This window comes from Brassica napus, chromosome C3, assembly GCF_020379485.1.
Source record: "Brassica napus cultivar Da-Ae chromosome C3, Da-Ae, whole genome shotgun sequence".
In the NCBI taxonomy this organism is placed as follows: Eukaryota; Viridiplantae; Streptophyta; class Magnoliopsida; order Brassicales; family Brassicaceae; genus Brassica; species Brassica napus.
Genome location: NC_063446.1, coordinates 39125283 through 39146823, shown reverse-complemented (window position 1 = coordinate 39146823; position 21541 = coordinate 39125283). Strand labels below are relative to the sequence as shown.

General features: G+C 38.7%; 3 protein-coding genes across 3 annotated transcripts; 2 read left to right on the top strand and 1 right to left on the bottom strand.

Annotated features, from left to right (window-relative positions):
- Nucleotides 1–61: 61 nt before the first annotated feature.
- LOC106416762 (mediator-associated protein 2-like) lies at nt 62–10949 on the top strand. Its single transcript, XM_048750665.1, has 6 exons — nt 62–158; nt 246–399; nt 467–545; nt 615–698; nt 777–2364; nt 9420–10949. The coding sequence occupies exons 2-5, from the start codon at nt 283–285 to the stop codon at nt 1133–1135; spliced, it is 639 nt and encodes a 212-aa protein (XP_048606622.1). The 5' UTR covers nt 62–158; nt 246–282; the 3' UTR covers nt 1136–2364; nt 9420–10949.
- A 171-nt stretch (nt 10950–11120) lies between these two features.
- Nucleotides 11121–13520, bottom strand: LOC106416754 (WAT1-related protein At5g64700). Its single transcript, XM_013857665.3, has 7 exons — nt 13240–13520; nt 13069–13131; nt 12481–12597; nt 12164–12410; nt 11723–11881; nt 11472–11623; nt 11121–11381 (listed from the first exon to the last, which is right to left on the bottom strand). Exons 1-7 carry the CDS (start codon nt 13416–13418, stop codon nt 11234–11236), a joined length of 1065 nt encoding a protein of 354 aa, XP_013713119.1. The 5' UTR covers nt 13419–13520; the 3' UTR covers nt 11121–11233.
- A 3876-nt stretch (nt 13521–17396) lies between these two features.
- Nucleotides 17397–21305, top strand: LOC106407037. The gene is made up of 2 exons (XM_013847816.2): nt 17397–18345; nt 18448–21305. Exons 1-2 carry the CDS (start codon nt 17397–17399, stop codon nt 21303–21305), a joined length of 3807 nt encoding a protein of 1268 aa, XP_013703270.2.
- The last annotated feature ends 236 nt before the right edge of the window (nt 21306–21541 follow it).

The window sequence follows — 21541 nt, the reverse complement described above, 5'->3', positions numbered from 1 at the left end:
AATTTATTTTCCCCGCCAATTCACCGAACGACGTCGTTTTGAGCGAACTTACATTTAAAATAAAAGGGTTTAGGTCATCGTCGCATTGAGTATCTCCGATAACTACTCTCTCTCGTTTATTCGCCGTCGACGGAGCAAGAGCAACCCTTCGTTCTCAGGTTATCGTCTATCTGTAACTGCGATTTTTGATCGTGTAGGAGCTAGGAACTAGTAAAATTGAGTTGCTATCTTCAATCCTTTTACAGGTTTGAGAAACTGTGAGAGCTGAGAGTTGGGGTAGAGATGACATTGGATTACAAACCTTCAGAAGAGTTCCAAGTCAGTAAACTACAGTCGCTCCTTGACTTTGATGTGACGGGAGCGAAGGAGCTTTGGCTTATCCAGTGCCCTATAAGTCATGTATGTTTTGGAGAAAGAATGTTTTTCCTTTTCGATTTAGTAGCAACGAAAGTTTTGATCTTTTCAGTTTCCGGAAATAGAAGCGAAGGAGCTTAAGGTTAAGCTAGATGAAGATGGAGTCTTGGGAGGATTCGAGGATTCATACCGTATGTTTTAGTTTTGATCTCTAAAGTTTGCTTTATTACCTTTGTTTAACCTTCCTCTTGATTTGATAGGTAAAGAGGTTGACCTTGTTAGCTTTGCTTCTCAAGATGCTGATGCAACTGTGATCATACCATCTGAAAAAGAATCGAAAATCGGTACGTTTCTCCCATTCCTTCATAAGAATTGTGTCTTAATCTTGTGTTCAGTAATTCTTCTTATTTGTTTAATGGCAGTTGGGAAGATCTCCCGGCGAGTTTCTTTAGTTCGTTTCCTTGAACCTGAAGAGTTGCTCGAGACAATGAAGGTCAAAACCCAACAGAAGCTTGCAGGAGCAGCAGTGACGAGTTCTTCTGTTAGAAACTCTAATCCAGCTCAGAGTAGCCGGCGTAAAAGCGGACAGTCTTCTCTTCGACATTCAACATCCAGCAGACAGAAGAGCGTCTTTCCTAGCTCCTCCACCAAGACTCCCATGTCTTCAAAGAGAAAGCACTCAGAGCCCTCCTCGAGCAAACATCATGGCTCAGCAACTACGCTTCCAGGCTCTTCAGATCGATCGGATAAGTCCAAGAAGAAAGTGAAGACTGAGAATTAACATATATTCTTTTTATAAGACAGTCTAGTTTTTTGATGGTTAAAGATAATTAATTTCGATTATGTAAACGATAAGCACACCAGTATTAACTTATTTGGCCACATTCTTTTATATCAAGTACAAGCTTTTTAGCTTCCTTGTAATTTGTAACAAGGTCAAAGTTAGCAGCTTTTTAATCATAGTATAAGTATCAACAAAAGCTATGTCTGCTTTGTTGTTCTTTGTTGTCTTCAAGCATCTGTGGTTTGAGTTATTGTTGCGGAGTCTTCTAAAATTGACTCCAGAACGCTACAAAATCAGCAAGTCACCCTTTTGAATATGAAGAAGCCTTGTGAGGTTGGTTTACATGGTAGCAGCATCCTCAAGTCTCAACGCATCTGTAGTGAATCGGATTAAACCGGCGACCTAATAAATATTGGGCTGTCAAGCTCTTTCAATTTTCTTTTTGGGTCAGCGTCTTATAAAACCCCAACGTCAAATATTTTCATGAGCCTTGGTTCCATTTATTTCCGTAATTATCCGATTGTACTAATCATTGAAATTAGAAGATTTTGTTATTCAGCTTAAATCTGGTACGACTCTTGATGACCGTTTCGCTTAAACGTGATTTTAAGCATTGATTAATGGCAATACGGATTCAGTAGGACTTTTCTTATTGAATGCAAATGGACAAACGAGATACCAATCAAATGTATATATATAATCACTAATCAGCCAACCTGGAGAATCAGATCCCTGCATGTTATTTCTTTCCCTTTTTACGTAATATCCTCTGCTCAATTCACTACCAAGAAAATATTGACTATACAGCTGAAATATATATCCGAATAAATACTCACTATAAAAACAAATTAGTATTACGTCGTTTATGAATGAGAATATTTGTTTTAACCTTACCATAAAACCTTATAAAATCTTTGTCTCTCTATGGTGGCCGCAGAAAATTTATCGGACATAACTCTTGTTTGACCATCCCTTACCTCCACTTCCATCATCTGTCTCTCTAATCTCTCGGAAGACAGATAAGAATTTTAAGAGAGAGAGAGAGAGAGAAAGTACTTTTGTATCAAAGTCTCTGTGATCCGGTGAAAAAGAGCGTGAACAATGCTCCGGACGAAGCAGAGGCTGCGGCGGCACGACGCTGTGAGAAAGGAAAAGAGATTCTCATTGAAGACGAAGTGGAGGAAGAACACAGGAAGCGTCAATCTCTCAGTCTCTTGTTTCATGAGGTAATTAACCCTATCCAAAAAAAGAAAGATAAATTCCCATTGATAGCCTTTTGTTGGTTTAAATAGCCTTCGGAAAAAAAAGGGAAAATAACCAAAATAAATTTTATTAAAGTGTAAAATATGCATTTATATCCATTGGATTAACTAATTTTGATTTAGAGTTTAGAGTTAAGGGGTGAGTTTTTGGGATGAATTTCAAATTAAAAAAAATAAAAAAAAAAATATTAAAATTTTCAAAACAAAAATTGGTTATTTTGGTCATTTTATGTTTTGAAAACTATTTTTGTGATAAAAACTTAAAAAAAAAACTATTTTAGAGAATTGACCAAAATATTCCAAATATTCTTTTTTTTTCTTTTTCATTTTTAATCTACGGATAATCATTTATTTATAAGTTCTTATACCAAATATTCCATAACGTTTTACAACATGACCACTTCCAACAAAATATAGTTCTACAAGGGACATTTTAACAATGTTTTTTCATTTTTCGAAAGTCATATATATTATTTACTAATGGTCTTTATTTCATTTCTTACTATTATTCTTGGGGATATATAAAAAATATCAATGTTACTTAATTTTAAGGGCTCCCCATTTTAATGCATGTCCTACAGAGAAGGTAGTTTTATTACTTAAGTAGGGGTTTTCCGCGAAGCGCCGGGTTTTGATTTGTTTTTAACTTCTGGTAATTCTAGTTGCCAAGGATCCTATGTATGTGTGCAAAGCTTTTAATAAAACACTACCTTCGTTTTATTTATTTCTTAACTTATGAGATCAACATACATTATAGATCTCCTTATATAGGAACTCTTAACTTGTCCTAATACACTTGAGACTAGGAAACTTATCTTTATCCTAATCTATAAGTTATTCTTCTTTTCTTAATGAATAACTTGTATCCTAAGCTATCTTATTGAAGCTTATCCACAACATTCTCCCTTCTAAGCTTCAAAGCATTTTTACTTAGGTCTTGAACTTGAATCTTTTCTCTCATCTCTTTAAACTTGATTCTTGCTAAGGCTTTAGTTAGGATGTCCGCTTTCTGTTCGACTCCGGGTACGTGTTCAATGTCGATCTCGTCTTGTTCCACACGTTCGCGTATAAAATGGAAGCGTTTATGGATATGCTTGCTTCGACGGTGAAAGACATGATTCTTGGCCAGTGCAATGGCTGATTTGTTATCCACACGAATCATTGTCTTTTCCATCTCTTTCCCTGTGATTTCACTCACCAAGTCTTGTAGCCAAATAGCTTGTTTAGCAGCTTCAGTTGCGGCCATAAACTCCGCTTCACACGAAGATAATGCCACTGTGTCTTGCTTCTGAGAACACCAAGTGATTGGTGTTTCTCCTAAGCAGAACAAATGACCTGTTGTGCTTCTTCCATCATCGGGATCGGTGTTGTGACTGCTGTCACTATATCCAATGAGCTTCTTGGATCCTCCTTGCTTGAATGATAACCCGTAACCAACTGTTCCTCTCAAGTGTCTTAGGATTTGTTTCAATGCTTTGCCGTGTGAAGCTCTAGGAGAATGTAAATATCTACTTAGGATGCCAACAGAGAAAGCCATGTCAGGTCGCGTATGCATAAGATATCTGAGGCATCCGATTCTTCTTCGATAGAGTGTTGCGTCAATCTCCGGTTCATCCATTCCTTTGGAGAGTTGCAGACCAAACTCCATTGGTATACAGGTTGAGTTGCAGTCATCCATTGCTGCTTCCTTTAGTATACGTTGAGCATAGGCTTCTTGTTTGATCGTGATGCAGCCCGAACTCTGTTTAACTTCTAATCCAAGGTAATAGGTTAGCAGACCTAAGTCGGACATCTCAAAGTTACTTGACATATCCTTCTTGAACTCTTTTATTTCTTTTACAGAAGTTCCAGTCAAAAAGAGATCATCAACGTAAATAGCCACTATAAGTAGTTTATCTCCATCTTCTCTTCGATACACGGAACTCTCCTTTGAGCACTTCTTGAACCTGAGTCGTTTCAGGATCTGATCAAGCTTTGTGTTCCAAGCTCGTGGAGCTTGTCTTAGACCATAAAGTGCTTTAGAGAGTTTGAAAACCTTATGTTCATCTCCCTTCTTTTCAAACCCTTCAGGCTGTGAAACGTAAACATCTTCATTCAACTCACCGTGTAGGAAAGCTGTTTTGACATCTAGATGATGGATCTCCCACTGATTTGCTGCAGCTAAGCCAATTAGAAGTCTTATCGTCTCTAGTCTGGCTACAGGAGCAAATACCTCGTCCAAGTCGATACCATGTTCTTGTACATAACCTTTTGCCACAAGACGAGCTTTGAGCTTGTTGATTGATCCATCTGCATTTCTTTTTATTTTAAACACCCACTTGAGGCCAATGATCTTGACTCCGTCTGGTCTATCTACTAACGTCCAAGTGTGATTTTTGTTGATGCTTTCTATCTCGTCTTCACACGCGCCTGTCCATTGCTTATTGTTCTTTGCTTCTCGAAAGCTAGTAGGTTCTTCATTGATTGAGTGTAGCAGTAACTCACATTCTACTTCTGCAAGCAATATATAGTCGTCGAGATGACTAGGTTTGTTTGTTTGACGAGTTGATCTTCTTGTTGCATGAGTTGTAGCTTCCTCACTTGTTTGATCTTCGGCGTGTGTTTGCTCTGTTCCATCTTCTTGTTCCTCTGTTTCTTGTTGTTCTGTTTCTTCGGCAGCATCCTCTTGATTAGCACCTATTACAAACGGACCTTTTCCTTCATCCAGTGTTGTTCCTCAATCCATATGAAAGTTACCAGAGTTGTTTTCTTCTACATCTGCTCCCTTCCAATTCCAAGCTACCTTTTCATTGAAGATTACGTCTCGGCTTACTACAATCCTCTTAGTAGTAGGGTTGTAAAGTCGATAAGCTTTCGAGCCAGGCTCGATCACAAGATGAACAAGGGCTTGTGAGCGATCATCTAATTTCCTCAAATGAACCGAGTCCACTTTTGCATGTGCAACACATCCAAACACTCTAATGTGTCCAATACTAGGTTTTCTTCCTCTCAAGCTCTCGTATGGCGTCTGATTCATTAGAGCTCTGGTAGAAACACGATTAATAATATATGTAGCGTGACGTATTGCTTCTCCCCACATGTAATTAGGAACTTTGGTTGCTTTCAACATACTTCTGGTCATCTCCATGAGAGTTCGGTTTCTCCTTTCAACCACTCCGTTTTGCTGCGGAGAGTAGGGGGCAGTAAGATGGCGTTTGATGCCATTTTTGTTACAGAACTCTAGAAACTCTCGGGACGTAAATTCTCCTCCTCTGTCCGTACGAAGCGTTCCTATTGATTTCTTTACTTCTCTTTCGATAAGAGATTTAAAATCTTTAAATCTCTCAAACGCTTCGCTCTTTTCTTTCATTAAGATGGACCACATATATCTTGTGCAATCATCGATTATCACAAAAATATATCGATTCTGAGATGGTGTAGATGGAGAAATTGGCCCACACAGATCCGCATGTAGAAGGTCTAGTGCAGTTGATGATCTGTACGGTGTTGCGTTAGGAAAGCTGTGTCTTGTCTGCTTGCCTACTAAGCATGAGTCGCACACTTGTTTTTCTTCTTGAATCTCTGGTAGGCCATGGACCATCTCTTTCGTCGCCATAGCCTTAATTGTCTTGAAGCTTATGTGACCAAGGCGTGCGTGCCATCTCCATGGTTCTTCTTTTAGCTTTGTAAGAAGACATACAGGTTTACCTACCTTGAGTGATATCTTGCAGAGTCGATTAGAAGACCTAAGAACCTTAGTCAGTAGTCTCCCGTTTGGATCCCTCAAAGTTAGATAGTTTTCCCGCATTCTAACATCGCAGCCCTGTTCAGTTGCTTGTCCTAAACTAAGAATGTTACTTCTCAACTCAGGAATGTAGTAGATGTCCGTGAGAAGACGTTGTTCACCCGTCTTGGCTTCAAACAATATTGATCCCTTTCCATCGATATCAACGCAAGATCCATCTTCGAATCTCACCCTTCCTTTGATATTATGGTTTAGCTCAGAAAAATATGATTTCTCACCAGTCATGTGATTGCTGGCACCATTGTCTAAGTACCACTCAGCATCTTCTTTCTTGCTTGGATCAAAAGCTTTAGGTAACACTTTTTCTTCGTTTAAGAACACCACTTCATGCATGTAGAGTGCGACGTCTGCAGTTTCAGTTTCAGTTTCATTCTGATGGAGCTCTTGATTTTCTTCTTTCTTCTCAGGGCACACTGACTTGAAGTGACCTTTTTTCTTGCAATTGAAACAGGTGATCTGCGAGTAATCTTTCTTTCCTTTGGTCCACTCTGCAGAGCTGCCTCTTCTGCGTCCTCTTCCTCTGTCGCCTCTGCCACGGCCACGACTTGAACCTCTCCCTCGTCCTTTTGAGTTCTGATCATATGATCCTTCTGAACTTGAGAATAGCAGGCTGTTTTGTTGATCGTTTGGTGTATTTCCTTTAATGCGTTCTTCATACGCTTTAATTCTTCCAACAACATCTTCATACTTGATTGTATTTAGATCCAACATCTGCTCGAGAGAGGCCACCATCATAATGTACTTATTGTGAGGAAGACTATTTAAGAACTTCTTTACAAGTTTCGGTTCTTCAATACTTTGTCCTAAAGAAGCCGCTTTAGAAGAAAGTTCAGATAACTTTCCTGAGAAGGTATCAACAGACTCGTCGTCATTCATCTTCAAGCGATCAAATTCATTCATCAACGTCTGCAGCCGAGCTTCCTTTACACGATCTGCGCCAAGGTTTCTTGCTTTTATGGCTCCCCATATTTCTTTAGGAGATGCACATTCGCCTACCTGCAGTATCACGTTCTCGGGTATTGATTGAAACAGAAGAACAGTAGCAAAATCATTCTTGTCCTCTTCGTTCGTGCCTGGTTCGATCGCCTCCCATACTCTGTGAAATCGCAACAGGACCTTCATACGCATTGTCCAAACCGTGTAGTTGGTTGAACTTAACATTGGACAGACGACAGTGCCAGGGATTCCTTCTCTTTTCCCTAATATCTTCGTGTCCACCAATGCCTTTGGATCAGCCATTGAATCTTTGTTTTAAAATCACAGAACCTGGAGCTCTGATACCAAATCTAGTTGCCAAGGATCGTATGTATGTGTGCAAAGCTTTTAATAAAACAGTACCTTCGTTTTATTTATTTCTTAACTTATGAGATCAACATACATTATAGATCTCCTTATATAGGAACTCTTAACTTGTCCTAATACACTTGAGACTAGGAAACTTATCTTTATCCTAATCTATAAGTTATTCTTCTTTCCTTAATGAATAACTTGTATCCTAAGCTATCTTATTGAAGCTTATCCACAACAGTAATGGTGTGTTATGTGTTTTTGACATAGATGGGGTTGTAGGTTTGGTTCTTGAATTGTCATGAATGGGCTGTTCTGTGTTGGTTTTTCTTTGTTTGGTGGGAAATGAATGTGATGTTCTTGTATTTTAAATGGTGTTACATTTTAGTTATGGATCGTGAGCAAGCTGTATGTTTTTTTTTTTTTAATTTGATGATTGGCGGTGTTGTATTATTAAATCGGCAGACATATTTGGTAAATCGTAGGTTGGTATGGAGTCTAGCAATTTTATAAATTTTATAAATGAACAATGTAAATACGACTGTAAACTAAAGAGTGTGGAGTTCTTAGAAGTTTAATGTAATATTAAGTTAATAAAATATAAAAGAAAAGCTAATACATAGCCCCTATTTGGACTGTTGGAGCTAGTACTGCAACAGTTTTTGGACTTAACTGTTGGTAGACCCATAATTTTTGTTTGAGACTTCCGCATTTTAGAACCATTTTGTTACACTCTGAACTGTTTTTCTCTAGCCATGATCTCTTGAAAGCACAAATAATTGTTAGTTATATACATGAAAGTTTAGTGATCGTGGATACACAGAGCTCGTTTTCTTCACCTGCTGTCTTGTCTGCAATTCAGTATAAATGATATTTGTTACACCAAGCTCGTTTTCTTCACCTGCTGTCTTGTCTTTTATTTTAGACCTCTTCTGCATTAAGGGTACGATTCTTTCATGTTTATATAGTTGATAGTGTGTGAATTGTATAGGGGGTTTTGTTTTGGAATAATATTTGGTGTTTTAAAATTTGTACTCGAATATATACACACACATCTAGTAAACATCTCGATCTGACTGAAAACATCATCTATATTTTTTTTAAAACAAAATTATATGTTCTAAAAATCTGATGGAGCAAATTAGATCGACCTAACCCTAGTGCTTTGCCTGCACTTTTTTGTTTTAAATATGTAGCATTTTTGGCCTAATCTGATCCATGCAAATAGAACATATATTCTGTGAGGGCCAACTGAAACATATAGGAGCTTGAGAGAACTCATAGTTGGCCTAAATCCTTGTTGAAACCTGAGCTTGTAACACGAAAAATTCCTGCTGTATTAGAAAAGTCTTATTGACAAATTGACAAATGTTCAAGCAACGTCACTTTCTACTCCCACGTAAATCCAGAGTTCCTAAGCAAAGTGATAACTTGCTCCTGGTTTTCTTTCGTCTGAAACGACCGTCTAACCTCATATTGATTCAGACCATCCACATGATGCTGTTGAGATTTGACAAACCATACATTCCACATTAATGATCAAATGCAAATGTAGGCACACTATGAAATAGTTGCAAAAGAGATTTTGAGAAGCTCATACGTTCTTACCTACCCAATGGTAGGAAGGTGAGCAAGAACACCTAAATGACACCACCAAACCAAATCCTAGACGACAAATGTAGATTCAACGCCATATATTACAAAGCTTGAGATCCGGCAGACACAATAAACTAAGGTAAAAAAAATTGGCCTTTTATACCTCGTGTATGAAGTATTTGTATTTAACGAAAGCAAAGCTAGAGACTTTTTGAAAAAAACAGAAGCATGGTTTAAGCTTAGCCAACGGTACGACGAAACCTGAGAATAGAAAGGATGCTTATCATCCCTCCTTTTTTTCAGAATCTGCAAGAGAACATGAGCATGTAACACAAAAAAGTTCATTTTTTAGATTCTGAGATACGAAGAAGGAGAAGAGGAACTCACGAAAATCAAGAAACCCATGGACATATGGAACATGGAAGCAGAGGGGAGAGTAGTCATGGTGAATTACACGTAGAGAAGTAGCTCGAGAAGGAAGAGACAAACACCTGCCACGGAAGTATCTTCCTTGTAAAAGCTCTTGTCCACACCTCTAATGTACTTTTAATCATCTTCCATCTCTAAGATAGTTCAATTGATGAAGGTCACTTCCATGGGAAGTCATCCCAAGCGATATATTTATTCTTCAACTGATCCTGCACTCTGACATAAAGCCAACAAATCACTAATTTGATAGTACGGAACCAAATAAAAAAACTTAGTGCGAAACATACTCTGTCCAATTAATTGATGTCCGGACGGAGATTCGGCCGAAGCTTTTTCTCCATCCAAAGGTGAATGGAAAGCGGCAGGGAAATAGTTACGCAGTTCCAGCTCCAGTGGAGGAGAGCGGAGGTAAAAGTTTAGAAATCTAACATTGACATGATTGAGGTGATGAATTGCAAGGCATGAGACATGCATATTTATAGTCGAAGATTAACACAATGGAATTGATTGAGGATGCAGTCAATGATCAATCTATGTGAGGAGTGAGAAGGTGTTATTTATGAGGACATTAAAGCCGACGCCTCAGTTCCATAACGCCTTCATCTACAGAAGGTTAATTTTATTACTTAATATTTGTTTCTAATTAATTATGGAGGGTTTACTAATTAGTAATTTCTCTTACTTATAGGACAAGGCAATAGAAAAAGAAATAACCAATCTATCTCGTAACAAAAGCGGCGTTTCAAAGCTTGATACTTCTTCTCTGATGTCAAAACTCCAAAAACCTTTGATGTTCAGATTCCAAAGGATTCCAAGTTTAAGACTCCGGTAACGCCCAAAGCTAAGGAAGCTGAAGACCAAGAAGTTAATTTTTCAGAGAATTGGCAAGTTAAGTTTCCAGAGGAGTTGGAAGCTACCAAAACATCTGAAGGTTTCTGCTCCTACATTGTCTCAAGTGAATGTGAAAAAAGAGCCAGATGTTCCTGAGGTCTTGGATGATAAGAGTGTTACAGAAGTTTTAGAGGTTCATGCTCCTTCTGAAGTGTCTGGAGTTAAAGTTTCAAAAGAGTCTGATGTTCCCGAGGTCCTGGAGGATTAAATACCTAAAGTCATGACCGATGAAGTTAAAGCTGCAGAGTCAGAACTTCTAAAGGTTTCAGAGGTTACAACTTCAGAGGATTAAGACTGACCAAGACGCAAGCAAAGTTAAGACTACAGAAGAAACAAAGGTTTCAGAGTTTGTGGATGCTCAAGAGAAGATTGATAAATCTGAATCTCAGATTCTTGAGGACACTAAATTGACAGAAGACAAAAACAAAATTGTGAAGCGTAAAACAAAAAAAGGAGAAAAAGATACACAATCTAACATGCGAGTTACAAGTTTACCAACCAGGAGTAGCTAAAAATTATATTTTAAATTTTCAAAAAGAAGACACATTTGTGTTCAAAAAAAAAAAAAAAAAAAATTCAAAAAGAAGGATTAAACATTCTTTTAGGCAATTTCAATTTATGAGTTTGATCTCTAGTGTGTGTTATGTTTTTTTCTTTATAATTATGGGTTAAGAAGTCTATTTTTCATGTCACCATGTGTGTACGGATAAAAGTAGTTAGTGGGACAAAAAAAAACTCATTATGGACACTATTTTTATGTGAAATGTGAATGATATAGCCACATATAGATATAGTAATAAGCCTAATCTTTAGCACATCTTTAATAGTACAAATTATGACGTTCATTCAACTAATGACAACCTTCACTTCATTGCAAACGGCATCATCTTCGTGATGTTGCTCTGTCTTCTCATCATTAGCGTTCTTTTCCTCTCTACTTTTCCCCCACAGCACACAGTAGAGTCCTATAATCAACAATAATCCACCTAGAATACTGGGAAAAACATACATATAAGTTAATTAATTGAATAATTTATCCTACATTGAAGAAAATGATAATATACTTCGAAAAAAATTGTAGAACCTTCCAAGACTGATGATTTCACAAAGTAGAACCGCTGAAGAGAGGATAGTGAAGAAGAGAGACAAAGGAGTGAACATTGATAAGAAAACAGGTCCCCTCTTTTCTATAACCCATGATTGCAAATAATATGCTACGCCTGTTACAATGAATCCCTACATATATATGTTGTTTATATTATTTTGTAAAATATTCCTAGATTTTATACTGGAATTTGATATTTATTGTGAAATGGAATAGAGTTAGTTAATTACACAGTAAATGACTGCAACGAGTCGTAGGTTCCAACCAAGCTTCCATGCTGAGATATCTCTCTCGACTGCAATCGCGATGACAAAAGATTGAATTGAACTCAGCAGACAATGAAGAGTTGTGAAGTATAGCTTCGATGGGTAAACCTTTAACACACGGCCCTGTTTCCACATAGCGACAACAAACAAAAAAATAGAAAATATAATGATATTCAGTTAGCACAATAACTAAACAAATGATTAAATCCAGCAAATCTTGATATTCACTCCACTCGTGTTATTTTTATAAATTCACTTTTGTTTCACAATGTCGTCTTGTGTTGAAATACGTCTCTGGTATTGTTTTTCAACTGATATGTTTATATCACGTCACGTCTTACTAAATTTAGTACCAATTATTTAACTAAGCAGCATAATAATGTGTGGACCAATTTGATTAGGTACCTGCAAAACGAGCCAGAGACCCCATAAAATGTTGGAGGTGACCATGAGGACACATCCTTTGAGCCACGAGGTGGAACCGCCGGAGACGTGGCCGGGAATATTTTGGTGATGATGAAGGTGAAGACATAAAGGTAATTTCAACAGTGGACCTTTGTAAAGGGCTAATGTAATTACTCCTCCCATGCACACAGTTATCCCCAAAAGCTTCGCTGTTCCTTGTATGCTCTTAACCGTAAGCGACTCCATTCTTAAACATTAATTAAATAAAGATTACTAAAATAATTAAGAGAGCCAAGCAAAATGTATTGTAAGTATACCCAAGAAAGAGAGCGAAGAAGAATGTTATGGCCGGAAGGGAAGCTGTTGTGGCGGCGGCCAAAGTCGCCGACGTGTATGATAATGCGATTCCGTTTAAGTCCAAGCTCAATGTCATACTGAAATTTCAGTATATATAAGTTTAACTGATAATTATAAGAGAGTGTTTTTAACGCAAGTAGCACCAAAAGATAAAGTTTAACCGGTAAGTAGAAAAGAGTGTTTTATAAACGCAAGTACCAAAAGATAAAAAGTTATTCGCGTTTGTTAGTACAATTTTAAAGAAAATATTGGTAAAGATATTTAACTGTAAAGAGTTCTTTTTCCTAAAATTAAGTGTAAAGAGTTTTATAATATTCTAACTAATGCACACAAGAAAAGTACACAATATGGTGCAACCATCGAATTTGTAATATGGTGCAATTTTTTCCTTGATTGCGTTGTATTATTTACAATTATAGAATGCTGCTTGATGAAAAAAAAAAACAAATAGAAATAGATTTTCTGAGTTTTTACTAGAATTAAAATAATTTTAACATATAAACGAAGACGAAAACAATCAAAGCATATAAATCCTGTAAAGTACTTACCCAAATAGAGAGAGGATGAAGATCTTGATGAAGGTCACAAATGAAAGAGGTGGAGCACTTTTGCTATAAAAAAAATAAGAGCACAGTTTATGTAAATCTATATACTTTAGGAAAAGATTGTACATACTCATCTATCAACCAATGTACTTAGAGAAGTATACAATTATGTACCGCTCAAAGAAGAAAGCGAGAGGAGCCAAGAACATGGTAGCGAACGCTTGACGATAGAAAACGAAGACGAAAGTGTTCATTCCGCCATCTAATACAGATTTGGAGATCAGAAACATGATCGCATATATGAGTTGTATCATAGTCACCATCATGTATGGTTTCTTGGTCTCCATGTCCATCGATCGATATACAGATTATTTTGTTTTTGTTTTGAGCTCTTGGAAAGATCTATATGTAATATATATATGAGTTGTTGTAATGTTGTTATTTGAGTTATGATAAGAAGCCAAGTGGGTATTTATACAAGTACAGACACAAGCACGCACTGGTTTTGATATTTTTACGTCGGTGATATTCTAAGATAATGGAATAATTAATAGTACGTAGATAAGAGTCGAAGAAGAGAAAAGTTGTTACTTTCGTGTCACAACCTCACCATACCAACCAAAATGGTTTTAGATGCTGACTAGAGAATTTTTCGTATATATAAGTTTCTCGTTTCCGTCCGCTAATTAATCACCAAACGGTCCAAGTCACACTAACTAGAGCTACAAAATACTGAATGGTACTGTGAAAACATAGATTCGTAAGCAACAAAATATGGTTTGTGAAATGACAGAATCATTAGGTGAAAAATTGAAACCACAGATTATATTCGATCATTATGCAATCATGTATATATGCTGTTTTTCAAATTAATATAAGAAAATGCTTAATAGCTAGTCCTGTTATTATTCCATCTCACGAGTTTTGTTCGCGACAACTTTACCAACTAAGACCAATCTTTATTATCAATCTTGCGGAATTGTATAATAAGTAACCACGAATCACGTTATACCAGAAACTTAGAGATGAATCGTGTATATATACTATATAGTAATATTTTCCAAACACGTTATGACGTTTTTTTTTTTTTTTTGTAAACTAACACGTTATGACGTTAACGTACCGATACGATGAGCTCAATTAGTTATAGCTATTGTGTGTAACGGTTGACAAGAAAAAAGAATCTAGCGTGTGTAACGTTCAAAATTGACTTGTCAAAAAAGGTTCAACATTGAAAGGTATCTTGATTAGTTTGTTATGCACTTAGCTAGTTGAGAAATATTTTATCCGTTAGAAATTGTGTGTATTGAATTTACCTATTGCTTTTTGTGTGTACTAGATGTTTGATTGTATAGCCTCAATCGTGATCCATATAACAAACGCCTTAAACTAAGTTATCCACTCCAGTTATCCAATAAAAGAGCCCCCGAAATAAATTAATAATACTAAATGTATAAAGATATATATGGAACCAATTCAAAAGAAAAATAAAAGTAAAACAAAGTAAAATAAAAGATCAATCGTGATCCATTACGCATGTGGTTTAAACGTATACAAGCAAAGTAGATGGTGATCGTAAACCGCTGACGTCCACGCAATCATGAGTTTCGGCCATGCAAAATCATAATCCATATTGATGGCACGTGGTAGCTCGTTTGGTAAGGACCTTAAGGGCCAATTGTCATGCTTCCGGGTTCGACGCCAGGCGGAGAGGAACTGTCCATCTTGTCATCAAATGCGGTATTGGGTGTTGGGCCTTGTCCCCAGCCCAGGTATAGCCCTCCCGGGTGAAGTGGACCGCTGCCTAACCGGGCCCAGGGAATGACCCACTTAAGTGGAGAACCCTGGATTATCAAAAAAAAAAAAAAAAAAAAAATCATAATCCATATACTGTAATAAATATATATATTATCGCTAGTTAATACTGATATGGAATATGGGTTTCAAAAAAAAAAAAATTCTTACAAATTTGAAAATTTATTTCTATTTAATTTTTTCCAACAAAATTTGGGGTCATAGGTTAATATTTGACGGGCATATGCCTAGAACCGGCTATGTCGCCAATGCCATCTATATAAACTTAGCTTTAATTGCCCTCAAAACTAATTTGTTTAAATTTTCGACACATGACTATTTTTTTTCTTCTGAAGACAGAAGACTACTTCTGTATGTAATCGATAATCAATGATTGATTAATTTTCTCGTAGAATGAACTTGTTTTCTCAGTTGTCAAAGAGCACACATAAAACCCAATAAACTAGCTAGAGCTTTAGGCGCTAAATATATTAAAACTTTGAAAAGTGCCATTTTGTTGTAAATTTAATTTGGCATAGTGGTTTAAGACCCTTGAGGGACAGTCGTCTCACTGCAAGGTTCTAGTTTCCAAAGAAGGTTTTTATTATTTTGTTTTTGCTTTTACAATAAGTAAAAAGGCAGAACTTTTTTTATGCTTTAGGCATAATTTCATACCGGACCGGCACTGTCAAAGAGTAAAATGAAGTCTGATTGCATAGTGTAAAATTCATAACGTTTTCTGGGTGATATTAGATGCTTGTACTCTTTTGAGATTAAATTTGATGTAGTCTTCGCACCGACCTACCCTTGGAGCGTCGCTGTTGAAATAGACATGCCAACATACTACATACTGATATACGTTTATGATATCTCACGTGGCATTTTATCAATATTAGACCTTTTTAACTGATACTATACTTTTTTAAACATAATAATATAATATACAAAACCTAACTTTGGAGGGATAAATAATATGTATATTTTCTGGTCTGGTAAGTACTCTCTTGTATATTAATTAGTGTTCCCTCGTTTTTTAAAAGTGACATAAATTAAAATACTCTTCTAAAAGGTGTAGTGGAGAAACCTGCAGCGCTGTGTAGGTAGCCACATACTTTCAAACCCTCAGTTTTGATGATTATGCAAATTATGAGAAGGATGCATTCAAGGAATATACGCTTCCCCATTCTTTTTCTTCCTTGCGTGTTTTAAAGTGATTCCTACCGTCTAAAAAGAAAGAAAAAAGACAGCTATAAAGAAGAGAAAGCAAAACAAATCATGGTTTAGTCAAGAAGCGAACAGAAGAGCAAATTCTAAATGATCTAAACGAGGCAACCATGCTTTACCTGAACTGTCCAGAACCCACTGAAACAGCAGCGAGGAGACAGAGGGTTCTGGCAGGGGATGCTCGAGGACAAACAGAAGAAGCGGTGGCTCGTCTCATGAAACAGCAGGGGCCCCCTGAAGCAGTAGAAAGAAGAGGATCTCCGCAGTTAGGTCAAACTTCTACGATCCCATCTAAGGAACAAGTAATGCGGGAACTTCAGGAAGTCACAAAGCAATACCTTAGCTGTACTGATCCAGTGGAGGCGGTGGCCAGAAGACAACGTGTTCTACTGGGTGACGCGGAAGGATTATTGGAAAAAACAGCGGACTCTATTATGGCTGCCGCAGCCGAGCAGAGACGCCCACTATCACCATGGGAGCGGGGTATTAGATCAGTGAGTCCTCCGGGGATTGACTTTGATATAGCAATGCAACCATCAGACATAGAGGTCACACCCCCACCAAGTTTGAGGAGCCTCGAACCGTACCATCAAAACGCGGCACATCCTTTGTGCAACACAGAACCCCTGCTGGAGAATTCCAACTCTCCACGTCTCAAGTCACTCATTATAAGTTCCTCAGAGGGTCCAGAGAAGGAACAAGAGACAGCATCAAATGATCTTGAGGTGGCAGATGATGAGGAAACCCTACAGAATTTCAAAAACAAAGCCAAAAACAAAGTATCAAAGCAAGACAAGAAACGCTCACAACGACTGTCTCCTAATATTCTCAGAGGAACAAGCATTAAAAAAAAGGAAACTGTCACAGATACAACACTCACCAGGAAATGGGAGAAAGCAGCTAACGGGTGAATCCTCAAAAGTTCGTATGACATCAGGAGAAGCAAAAAAAGGGTCAGGAACGGAAAAGGAAGCCCCAACTCCTGCCTTGAACCCACCCATTCGGTTAATTCCAGCGATGACTAGGGGAAAACAAGGAAACCAAGGGGCAAAATCCAAAAAAACCTTGCCAACTCAAACAAAGAATGCAGCAAGATCTTCACGTCAAGGATCAATGCCTCCGGCCGGTAATGATACACCTGATTCAAGCAAGAAACAGGATTTCCGGTCAGAGCTACACCAGGTTCCTTAGGAATCCTGAGCTGGAACTGTTGTGGGTTGGGGAATCCCATTACAGTCCAGCATTTAAAGGAGTTACAGAGGAGGAACTCACCAGATGTAACTTTCCTTATGGAGACAAAAAACCCTACAGAGATGGTGTTGAAAGAACTCCATTGGTTTCAAAGCTACAACTACGCTGCTGTTGTTCCCCATAGCCCCGGAGGAGGAGGCCTCTTCCTTGCCTGGAAAAAAGACATCGATCTCATGGTTAAACATGCAACAAACAATTACATTGATACGAGGATACTGTTTAAAAGCATCAGTTTCCACGCAACCTTTGTGTACGGGGAGCCAGAGGTTTCAAAAAGATTACAAGTTTGGAATGAGATATCTAATCTACACTCAACAAATGGAGGGCCATGGTTTCTTACTGGAGATTTCAGTGAAATTATTGACAACAGTGAGAAGAGCGGAGGCCCAGATAGAGCAGAAGGAACCTTCGGAGCCTTTAGATCCTTTCTTTCTCAAAACGATCTTTTTGACCTCAAACACTCAGGCAGCTATCTATCTTGGAGGGGAAAGAGACATACGCACCTAGTCTTGTGCAGACTGGATAGAGCTCTAAGCAACAGTGATTGGGCTGATTTATTCCCAGCGTGTAGAAGTCAATACCTCAAGTACGAAGGGTCTGATCACAGACCTCTCCTCTCGCTCCTGGATACATCAAAAAAGAAAGGTGTAAAGATTTTTAGATTCGACAGACGACTAAATGATAACATGGAAATAAAGAAACTGGTATCTTCAGTCTGGACGAGAAATGAAAACTTATCAGTTGAGGCTCGACTTTCTTTATGTCGTCAGGCCATTTGCAAATGGTGCAGAGAGTTCTACGAGAACAACCAGAAGGGCCTGGAGGACATACGTAACAAACTTGATGTCGCTCTGTCTGATCTACAACCAGATGAAGTTTTGATTCAGAAGCTCAACTCAGACCTTCTCCAGCTCTACAAAGCAGAGGAATATTTCTGGAAACAAAGAAGCAGACAATTATTGTTAAGTCTGGGAGACTCAAACACGAGCTATTTCCATGCTATCTCAAAAGGTAGATCTACACGGAATAGATTCTCTGTCATTGAAGATAAGGATGGCTTACCAAACTACGAAGAATAACAAATAGCGAACATCATCTCCTCTTTCTACGCAGATCTGTTCAAATCATCAGAGTATCTCGGGAATCGGATAGTTCATGGGGCTATACAACCTTGCATAACATCAGAGCAAAATGAGAAACTGATAGCTATTCCACAAGAGAGAGAGATCACCGAAGCCACATTCTCGATAAATGGAGAAAAGGCGCCAGGACCAGATGGCTTTTCAGCCAGTTTCTTTCACGCCAACTGGGAAGTAGTTGGTCCAGCAGTGATCTTCGAGATACAAGCCTTCTTCTCAATAGGTTTCCTCGCACCATCAATAAACAAGACTCATGTCAGGCTCATTCCAAAGGTTCTGGGAGCTAAAACGGTGGAAGAGTACAGGCCAATTGCCTTATGCAACATTTACTACAAGATCATCTCTAAACTAATCTCTATCAGATTAAAGAATGTTCTTGGAGTACTAGTATCAGAAAATCAATCAGCATTTGTTTCGGGAAGGGCAATTGCAGACAATGTACTTATTACGCATGAGGTACTACAGTTTCTAAAGACATCAAAAGCGGAAATAAGGTGTTCTATGGCAGTTAAAACAGATATGTCAAAAGCCTATGACAGGATCGAATGGCAGTTCATCTCAGATGTCCCATACCGGTTTGGTTTCCATGCAATTTGGATAAATTGGATCTTGCAATGCATCACTACAGTCTCCTACTCCTATCTTATAAATGAGACAGTGTATGGAAATGTTTTACCTCTCCGAGGAATCAGGCAAGGTGACCCACTGTCTCCTTATGTGTTTATCCTCTGCGGTGAAGTTCTCTCAGGGCTGTGTAGAGAGGCTGTGAGGAAAGGCCTACTTCAGGGTATAAGAGTGGCACGAGGTTGTCCAAGAATAAATCATCTGCTCTTCGCAGATGATACGATGTTCTTCTGTCTTGCGTCTCAATCAAATTGCGAAGCACTCCAAGCAGTACTCACAGACTATGGAAAAAGCTCTGGACAGAGGATCAATAAGAACAAGTCGTCTATCACCTTCTCAAGTAAAACTCCCCATGCAATCAAAGAGAATGCCAAATCAGTATTGGGAATCACAAAGGAAGGGGGCTTAGGCAAGTACCTTGGCCTTCCAGAGCATTTTGGGAGAAGAAAAAGAGATTTATTTACCTCTATCGTGGATAGAATCCGACAGAAAACAGTAAGCTGGTCTGCAAGGAGGTTATCAAAAGCCGGAAAGCTCACAATGCTTAAGGCCATCCTCAGCGCAATACCTACGTATTCCATGTCGTGTTTTCAGCTACCGGTGAGCCTCTGCAAAAGAATCCAGTCAGTACTGACCAGATTCTGGTGGGATGAGACGAAAGGCAAAAGGAAAATATGCTGGGTTGCTTGGGACCAACTAACGAAGCCTAAAGCTCTGGGGGGTTTGGGGCTCAGAGATATCCAATGTTTCAATCAAGCTCTATTAGCAAAGCTAGCCTGGCGTATTATTACAGCACCAGAGAGTCTCTTTTCACGTATTCTCATGGGAAAATATTGCCACAACAAGAGTTTCCTAGAGATAGCACCCTCGCAGAGCTGTTCCCATGGATGGAGGAGTATACTCCATGGGCGAGACCTTTTGAAAGAAAACCTAGGGACATCTATAGGAAATGTACAAACGACCAAGATTTGGAAGGATTCTTGGATCTCATTGGATAAGATCCTAAAACCTATGGGACCTATCAAGGAATCAGCCCTAGACCTAACGGTAGCAGATCTACTAACTTCCGAACTCAAATGGAACAAGCAGAGAATCGAGGAGCTCTTACCAGACCTCACCGAGCAGATACAATGTTTAAAGCCAAGCTCAACGGGGGCGGAAGACTCCTTTATCTGGCACCAGACAGCTTCGGGCATTTACTCCACCAAATCGGGTTACTTTGCTGCAACTTCTCACAACCATCATACACAGCTAACAAGATCAGAAGGAGAATTTAGCTGGATCAGAGACATTTGGGCAGGCAAATTCTCACCTAAGATGAAAACGTTCCTCTGGTCCATTGTCCATAAAGCTATCTCTCTAGGCTCAAATCTGCAAAGAAGAGGTATGACATCAGCAACGCCTTGTGTTAGATGCCAAGATACAGAGAATGAGATGCATTGTTTCTTCAACTGCCAGTACGCGAAGAATGTTTGGGATCTTATCCCCCTTAGCAAAGCAGTTCACCTGGCTGCGGGGATGATTTTCCCAGAGGTAGTAGTCAAATTTAGGAGAGTTATCTGTCTGCCTCCCTCAGGAATCTCTTTTAACATCCTCCCCTGGGTCTTATGGGCCATCTGGACGGCGAGAAACACCCTCATCTTCGAAGGACGATACCAATCTCCTGAGGAAACAGCACTGAAAGGGATTAAGTTAGCAAGAGAATGGACCAATTCGCAAAATCAATCCTCTGGAAAGAAGGACCTACCTCAGAGTCAGCAATTCCAATCGCGAGCACCACCACAGATTAATCTCGATAACGACCAAGTGACATGCAAGACAGACGCGGCGTGGCACAAGGAAAAGCTCGTAGCAGGACTAGGGTGGGTGTTCTCGGGTCCGAAACTCGAATCTCCCATCAAAGGATCGATGTGTGAAGCTTCGATAGGCTCCCCTCTAGTTGCAGAGGCTTCTGCAGTCAGATCAGCTATGTGTATGGCGATCAATTTGGAGTTCAGCTCTCTTGAGGTGCTCTCCGACAACTTAACGCTCATCCGAGCAATCTCCGGCATCACTCAAGCTAAGGAAATCATCGGTATTGTGAAAGACATCCGATCGATTTCTACTGAGTTTGCATCAATCTCTTTTGCGCATATCTCTCGTTCTCTGAACGTGGAAGCGGATAACCTCGCAAAAGAATCTCTGCGTTTTTCATATCTTCTGTATTGAACCCTTGGGCTTGGACCTTATTTGGCCCATCCCCTACCTATTATTATTAATGAAGTTTTCAGTGACAAAAAAAAAAGGTTTAGTCAAGAAAAGAGCTATCGTTGTCGTCAATGAAATAAAGAAAATTTGCTTCACAAAATTTAAACGTTGCATTCTAATATAATACGGCGTCAGCATCCAATGTACAACAACAACAACAAACAATACTACTGATCAGTGATCGACAATAACGATAT